The 7884-nt window shown below is 46.2% G+C and overlaps 1 protein-coding gene across 2 annotated transcripts; it reads right to left on the bottom strand.

Annotated features, from left to right (window-relative positions):
• Positions 1-2057: 2057 nt before the first annotated feature.
• Positions 2058-6400, bottom strand: HLX (H2.0 like homeobox). Of its 2 annotated transcripts, XM_029593157.1 has the most exons (4): positions 5741-6400; positions 4965-5144; positions 4160-4344; positions 2058-2723 (listed from the first exon to the last, which is right to left on the bottom strand). In XM_029593157.1, exons 1-4 carry the CDS (start codon positions 6228-6230, stop codon positions 2382-2384), a joined length of 1197 nt encoding a protein of 398 aa, XP_029449017.1. In that variant the 5' UTR covers positions 6231-6400; the 3' UTR covers positions 2058-2381. The 2 variants fall into 2 exon arrangements, with proteins under 2 accessions (XP_029449017.1, XP_029449018.1); XM_029593158.1 differs by lacking the exon at positions 4965-5144 and having other exon boundaries at positions 5741-6399.
• Between the last annotated feature and the right edge of the window lie 1484 nt (positions 6401-7884).

Here is a 7884-nt window from a genome sequence, read left to right on the forward strand (position 1 = left end):
AAACGTCTTCTTCCATTTAGCCCGCCAGTAACGCCGAGTGTTAGTGGAAAGTGTCACAATTGTTTTATTATGTTTCAGGGATCATTCTAGGCATTTTGCAAGCAGTCCGCTAACAAAAAGTTGCAGAGGCACAGTCCTGGGGTGCTTGAGCCGGAGCACTGGGATCTCAGAATGACCCGTGCGCCCGGAGGACTTTCACCGGCCTACCAAGGACACCAGAGAAGATCCACATTTTCATTTAAGTACCCAAACGTTTCAGAGGCTACCTGCTGGAATTTGGGGATTGATTGTAGGCCGAAGGGTCTCAATGGAAGCCCTGGTTCCTCTTTCAAACACGTCAAAGCTCTTTTTTTTTAAACTCAGGAATGAGAAATAACCCCGGACAATTAAAACAGGGGCTGGCTTCATGATTCCGGGTATGCAGGCTGCACACTTTGCTTCTTTTTAGCAACCGGCTATTTGAAGATATAACTAACCAGAAATGACTAGGGTAAAAGCCTGAGGACTCCGAGAACTTCTGGTTTTCAGAAAGAAAAAAAAAATGCAGGGAGCGGGCTAGATTCAGGAATTAAAAGAAGTAAATGAACGCGAGAGCTGGAGCGGGAGAAGAAAGAGATGAGGGGGATAAGGCAAATCAAGGGCTTCTGGGACCCTGGGCGAGGAGCTGGTCAGAGCTGTCACCAGGAAATGAGGCTCTTCTCTCGGCCAAACCGCTCCTGGAGAACAGGCGACAGAGCCTCCCGCACGTCCCCCCCCCGAAAGGCCACAGCGCACTGCGAGAAATCATTCTGCAGCTCTCCGTGCAAACCGAGGCCACGGACCTTAAGCACAGTTCCTGTAAAAGCTCTGCAGTTTAGCCTTTAGGTGACCTGGCAGACGGCAGATTTCTCCCATCCTGATCGCTCGCCTGCATCTCAGCCAAATGCTCTGCTCAGGCTGCAATTCGCCCCCACTCTTTATGATTCTACATCAGAAAATCGCGTCCAGTGCTGCTTTGGCTCCTTATTACTTTCTTATTAGTTATGCATTGCCGCATTATACAATATACTAAAAAAAAAAAAATACCTTCAGTATACTGTTTTATAAAATTGCATGGCTGTATAAACTAATTGTACAAACAGAATCCCCGATTTGATTTGTTGTAGTGCGAACTAAATAACAAAACAGCTTTTTTTTTTTGGGTCAATGTTACAAACCACAATAAACATTTTATTTACAATATTTTCAGTGCAGTATTTTGGGTTATACAAAAACGTAAAATGCATTTAATATAAGGCCTATATTATTATTATTTTATTTTTTTTTGTACAACAGTTCATTCACATTTGGTGAGTTTAAGGAGATCAACAGGTGACTCTGTGGCGATTGAGTGGAATCTACAAGGCCACAGAAAAAGCTTCCCCGATTTAGACATTCAGTCCTGCAAGGCACACGTTACAGCCAAAGTTGAACAGCCGAACCTGTCTGGATTTTTGCTTACCGAGCCCGCTATAAACCTCAATTTAAAACAGCAGTTCTAACAAAAAGAAAAACAAAAAAATCAATCCACAGTAAAATCAAAGGAGCTCATCAGAATTCAGATTCATTGCTGACCGGAAATGTGTTTGTAACTTTACATATATTTTTAAAGAACCTTTACTTAGTCGCTCAGCATTATGGATCCCAATAAACAGTAAGACTGGTCGCGTTGATCCTAATCCCAGCCCCATGCAGGTGTCACAGTGATTGCAAATAATCCACTTGAGGGCTGAGATCAGGTGAAATCTGAAACAAACATATAGGGGGACAGTGACCACGGTACACGCCCTTTATTCCAAAAAAAAGGTGAAAATCTACTGGAAATATGGATACATGAGGCCAAAAAGAATGGAGACTTTAGAAAGCAGAGGAAGCAAGAGGGCCACCGAGCAGGCGGTGTCATACCGGGAACCGATCTCTCTAGTGCTGCCGCTTTAAAGAAGAATTTTGTGTGTGGCGGGGGAGGTTTCCTCTAAGTACATCTGTGCTAACCTGTCCTGTTCCCACATGCTTGTGAAATCATACTGTGCTTTTTAATAATAAAACTGAACCACCGAACGCCAGTTTTCCATTCTCCCCCTTCCCCTTAATTTTTTTTTTTTTTTTTTAAGAAGCTCTGGGTGGCCCCCACTGCTGGTTGTAGAGCACCGGAACCAGAGCAGCGGGGCAACGAGAGGTGCCATGAGTTTGTTCGGGCTGTAGGAGAGTTCCCCCATTGACACATCTGGATCCTCCCAGAGCAGAACGTCCAGCGTGGGCGACCCCCTCCGCGGCTTCGGCACCGTCGCCTTGAGTCCTGGCAGGGGGGGGGGGGGGGCTGCGGCATAAATTAATAGCGAACAGATACAGGCGTGCCCCTTCTTTTAGAGAGGGGTTTGGCAGCGGGGGGCCGGGGGCTCCGAGCAGGGCAAGGAGGCCGGTGCGGCCAGTTCGCAGACGGAGGGGGATCTGATCACGCTGGTCTGGAGGGACTCGCCGCCTTCAGTCCTTTCACTGTCACTCGGGGTCAGGGCCAAGGACTCCGAGTCACTGCTCTCACTGTCCCCCTCGGACCTGCTCGGGCTCTGCGGCTCCGCGTCCAGGTCGCCCCGCTCCGCGGGGGCCAGGCCGGGCTTCTCGGGCTCTTCCTTCTCCTTGTCCTTCTGGGCCTGCGCTTCCTTGGAGTGCCTCCACTTCATCCGCCGGTTCTGGAACCAGACCTTCACCTGAAGCAAGCAAGAGAGAGAGACGGCACAGGCCATGAGTTTACCCCCTGATAAATAATATAAGGCGAGTGTTTAGTGCAACGCCAGCGCACGCTCCCTCCCCCGCCGTCTGCACTTCCTAGATCTCTGAGCGAGAAAACTTCCCAAAAGCGGATTCTTAAAACAAAACAAAAAGTTGAAGGCCCAGCTAGGATCCTGTAAACTTTCAAAGCTTCCCGAGCCCCAGTTTTGTCTCTGTTTCCTCCTCTACAGGGCTGCAGACTTGCAACTCCAACTGTTATTTATAAAGTTTAGCTAATCCTTCTGGGGGCATTTAAAATATTTAAAATTAAAAAGCCCCAGAGATGGTCCCTGGAGAATTTGTTGACAGCGCAGTTAAAAGCCCTCTTTGAAGACAGCATTCCCATCTGCCGTGCAAAGCATCCGGAGGGAGGGGGGTGCTCGGGTTTAAAAATTGGAACCGATTGCTCGGGGGGGGGGGGGGGGGGGAGAAAAACAAAACAAAACAATCCCATGGCTTTCTTGGGAATCCAAAATAGCATTGCAAAATGTCCAGTTTCGATGCAAACAAAATGCAGAACTATATTAAACCGGTGCAGCCTCCTTCCTTTCGGTTGTTTCGGCTATCAAAAGGGTTCATTTTTGTGTATGGCTATGAGAAAGAGACATTTAAAAAAAAAACATTTTCTTCAGGAAACCAAATCTTGCTTCAGAGAGACCGCAGCAATTATAAACTTCTGGGGAAAGAGCAAGGAGGAAATCGTGACTCGGTCTCGTGTTTGATACGTCGCTTTCACAAGATGTTTTTCACTTCCTCACTTTTTCAACCTTTGGATTTCTGGATTTCGTAATTTCACAATTAAAAAAAAAAAAGCCCACAACATACACACTGCTCCCCCCAGGGTCCCCCAAGATCACTGCTTTTTTTTTTTAACCATGGAAATCCGAGAGATTCCAACCATTTCGGCTGCCTATAAAGGCTCATTCCCACCGCCTTGCTCGCATGGTAAAAGGTTAGATTGGTTTGATATTATATTAGCGTTTCTATGCAAAACTCCTTGACAATACAGCTTTCAAAACAGAAAGTCAGAAAGTGACTGAAACTTTTCAGCAGGTACAATCTCCGCAGAACCAGCTTTCAATTTCTCTCTTTTTTACCCCCCTAATTTCAATTAACTATTAAAAGCGCTAGATTTTGCGCAACAGTCAGAGTGTATGCAATACTGATTTTTCTAGATTTGCTCCCCTCTCCCTTTTATCAGCTAAAATTATTCAGATAATGGCAAAAGATCGCGATTTGCATCTCTTATCTGGCTGTCCCTGCGCTGCGCCCCCCCCCCCCCCGCCTCCATGAATAGCACAGCGCGCAGCCTTATAACCGAGGCGAAGGAACCCAGTCCCGTTATAGGGCGGACGTGCGCACGCTGGGCCCTTACTTGCGCGTCGGTGAGTCCCAGCATCGCCGCCAGTTGCTTCCTGTCGGGCTTGGTGACATATTTCTGGATTTCGAATCGTTTCTCTAAGCCTTTCCTCTGCAGATTGGAGAAAACGGCCCGGGACCAGGAGCGCTTCCTCTTGTAGGTCTGCGGGATGGTGTCTTTCGTTAGCACTGCGTACGGACCTGTTCGTCAGACACAAAGAAACGAATGCTGACAACAATAAAAGCAACAGACGAAAAAAAAAACATAGCTGGGAAAAGATGGTTAATCAGTCTAGAATTGTTTAAACCTAATTTTAATGTGTTTTTTTTTTTTAAGTAATAATGCAAAATAATATAATTAGGTACATGCTCAGAATATTTAGCAGCAGAGCTGTGCAAAGGGTTCCTATCTTGCACTTCAGTAGCCAAATTTCAAAATATGTTAAATCTTTCCTGCTACTTATCTATATATATATCTACACTGAGATAGATAGATAGATAGATAGATAGATAGATAATCACTTTTCCTTTCGGTTCGGACCATAGTGTTATCCACTTTCTGAAAAGTTTATCACGTTTGGTTTGTTTCTCCAGCTTGTTATTTTTTATTATTATTATTATTATTATTATTATTATTGTACAGGTTCACTACACACAGCAAAGTTAGCTCACTAGGGTGATAGTCGGAGAAGCATCGGAATATTTTTAAGCATCTAATAACACCTTCATTCTCTGGCCATGGTGCACAATGCAATAATTATTTTCCCTTACTCCCTGTCTGCATGGCCCGTGTGTGCCTGGATAGAGGAAGAGGATTGTACCTGGAAATGTGTCCTGCAACTGCTGCTGCACTGAGCTCCTTGGGAGTGTGTTTAGGGGACCCAGAATGGAAGAGGCCTCATTAATGGACTCTAGAGACGCGAAGAACTGGCCGGCCGAAGGCTGCAAGTGGGGGACATGAACCCCCGTTTGGCGGCTTGCAGTTATTAAGGAGGTCAGATCTGTGATCACAGGAACAAGGAGAGCTCTGTTATATATTGACAGACAAATCCACATACTACTTACACGTTGCTTTCCTGACAGATGCTAACAGAGATCTGAGTGTCTGTCTGCGTGTTTTGGTGCCGTGTCCCTGAACTTTGGCTAGAATATTTTACAATCAATGCTCTGAAGTATATTGTAAAGGGTCACCACAGGAATGCAGCAGCTACTAGTTCTTGAACAAACTCATTCCAAGGCTGGCCATATTGTTGTTGTTTTTTTCTCCTAAATTCAATCACCTTTCAATTCTTTTTTTTTTTTTCCTGGTTCTTATTATGTTTCTGAGGGTGTTTTCATGCTCAGCTTTACCCAATGAAATAAAGGCAGTGCGCTCCTTAAATTAGACATTCTAACAGCAATAAAAAAAAAAAAAAAAAAGAGCGACTTGCTTTTGTGACAGCGTGCAGGAATAGATCTGATTGCACGGGACAAGCCTCGCTCGTTTGTATTCGTACTTATTAGAGGATCCAGCACTGTACTGTCATGTGCTTCTGCTAGGATTATTATTAGCAGGAAAGAAATCAGAAAGAAAGCATTAGAACGGGCGTCTCTCTACCTCTCAGAGTGTTGCCTTCCTTCACTTTGGGATCAAACTCGGTCGATAAAATGCGATCAATCCCGAATTTGAGGTCTTTGCTGGAGGGCGCTGGGAGCTGCTGCTGCGCCGAGCAGTTCAGATGCGCCCTGACCGCCGGGCTCTGGGGGCTGCCCATGCCCGGAGCTCTCTGGTGCTGGTAGGGGGAAAGCCGGGGGGTAAAACCTCCTTGAGCCTCGGGAGCCACCGGGGTGGGTCTGAGGGGGGATCCGCCGCCTCCGCCTCCGCCAGCAGGCTGGAACGGGCCGGGGTGCACGGTCAGATGGGTGGTGAGAGCCGGGGGCGCCCCGGGCAAACCCTCCGAATCGGCGCCGCAGTGCAGGATGTCCGCGATGCAGAAGGAAGGCTTCTTGCCGCTCTCCAGCGCCGGGAAGCCGGCCGAGCCCGTGCAGTACGCCGACCAGAGGCTGAAGTTGGAGGCGTAAAACGGGGCCAGTCCCGCCGTATACATCTTTCCCCACCAACTTCCTCCGGGGCCGAACGGAAGCCGCGAGCGCCGAACCGTGCCTTAGCAGCCCGCCGCGCCCGGCATCGGAGAGGATAGGGGGGGCCAGCGGCGGCAGCAGAACCCTCGCGCTCCGGCGCCCCAGAACTCCAGCCAGCGCTTCCACCAGCCCCCGGGAGTAGAGCCGGAGCCCTGCCGCGCGCTGATAGGCCCGCGGGGAGCCAATCAGCCGGTCCGGGCCCGGCCACCCCCCTCTCAGGCCGCGCCCGTGGCCACGCCCTGCTGAGGCGCGCTGCAGCCGCCGCTGAGAGCGAGAGGTTGAAGGGCCCGAGCGGGCCGAGGGCTGCGCATGCGCCCAGATGGAACCTCCCCCGAGGCTTCGGAGTCAGTAGGAAAGGGGGGGAGGGGGGGAGAACAGGTAAAAAAGCAGAGCGGGGCGGGGAGGGAAATAAAAGCGAATAACCACTGATGCACTGGAGAGGGCTCCTGGGGAGTCTGTGGCCGAAGGGTGGATGACTGGACAAGAAAGTGTGACAGCACTTCACTACCAATCACAGATAAATAGAAGTCTTTATTTCATTCTCACAAAAAGCATAAAACGAATATATAACGTTTTACCAACTAGTGACGAGATGATACGGTCTCAAATGATTCCCCTTCATACGGCCATTATAGATGTTTTACCACGAAAAGTATTGTAACTGTTTTAAATGAAACTGCTAACCAGATTTATTGTTTTGGCATGAACATTTTTTGGGCAAAAAAAAATAATAATTTCGTTTGAATTCCTGCTTTCATTTATCCAGCTTTCCAGCCTATATTTTAGCTACTCTGTGTCAGACATTAGACACATCGCTTTTATTCTCATCAGTTTCAAAAATCACAATAAACGAATTAATACTTTTGTTTAAAAAAGAACTCCCGCCTTGTCCTCTCAATTATTTGTAATATTTGTCAGGGAAGTGCATACATAAGAATTTGTTATTGCTATCAGTGAAGCATTTCCAGGAAGTTTAAAAGTAAGATCTCAATAAAAGTATCCATACCCAAAATTTTACATCGCAAAATACGTTAACCCGAGAGATTCGTTGTTAAGATAAAACAATTCTAGAAACATGCATTAACCAAAAACAATGTCAATAAACAAAAGGCCACGCTATTGGTATATATAAAAAAGAGTGCCTTTTGTTTATTGACATTGTTGATTCACAGGACCCATTGAGTGCTCTTTTTTTGTTGATAAACAAAAAACAACACATTGTTGAACTAGAAATAGAGGAAAAATGTGTTACCCAACGGAATGCATGGTTAAGATGTCCAAGCTTTGCCAAAAAGAAACTACATTTGAAAAATGCTCATAAGTTGAAAAATGCTTATAAGTAAGTTATGACAATCACAGCATTCAAAATTTCGTTGTATTTTTTATTACGATTGCTGATAATAATAAATAAAATAGATTTTTTAAAATGGTTCCTTAATGCGACCAAATATATAATTGGGTAGATTTGTGGGGTAGATTTACATTTTGGCCGCCACATTTATTTCTTTTTTATTTTCCGTTCCGTATTATTCTCTATATACAATGCTATATAACTTGGTTCTTTCTGTGATATTATCTTAAGCTTTACTACTTTGCTCATTTTAACTGCTAGGGATACAA

The sequence above is a fragment of the Rhinatrema bivittatum genome, chromosome 3 (assembly GCF_901001135.1).
Source record: "Rhinatrema bivittatum chromosome 3, aRhiBiv1.1, whole genome shotgun sequence".
NCBI classification, from domain to species: domain Eukaryota; kingdom Metazoa; phylum Chordata; class Amphibia; order Gymnophiona; family Rhinatrematidae; genus Rhinatrema; species Rhinatrema bivittatum.

What these genes read in the sequence shown, in the direction of transcription:
- HLX (XM_029593157.1), bottom strand. Translation starts at nt 6,230, where the DNA reads ATGTATACGGCGGGACTGGCCCCGTTTTACGCCTCCAACTTCAGCCTC. An exon ending in GTTGCAGGACACATTTCCAG is followed by an intron (nt 4,345 to 4,964) that starts GTACAATCCTCT and finishes TCTGACGAACAG; the next exon opens with GTCCGTACGCAGTGCTAACG. An exon ending in TGGGACTCACCGACGCGCAA is followed by an intron (nt 2,724 to 4,159) that starts GTAAGGGCCCAG and finishes TGCTTGCTTCAG; the next exon opens with GTGAAGGTCTGGTTCCAGAA.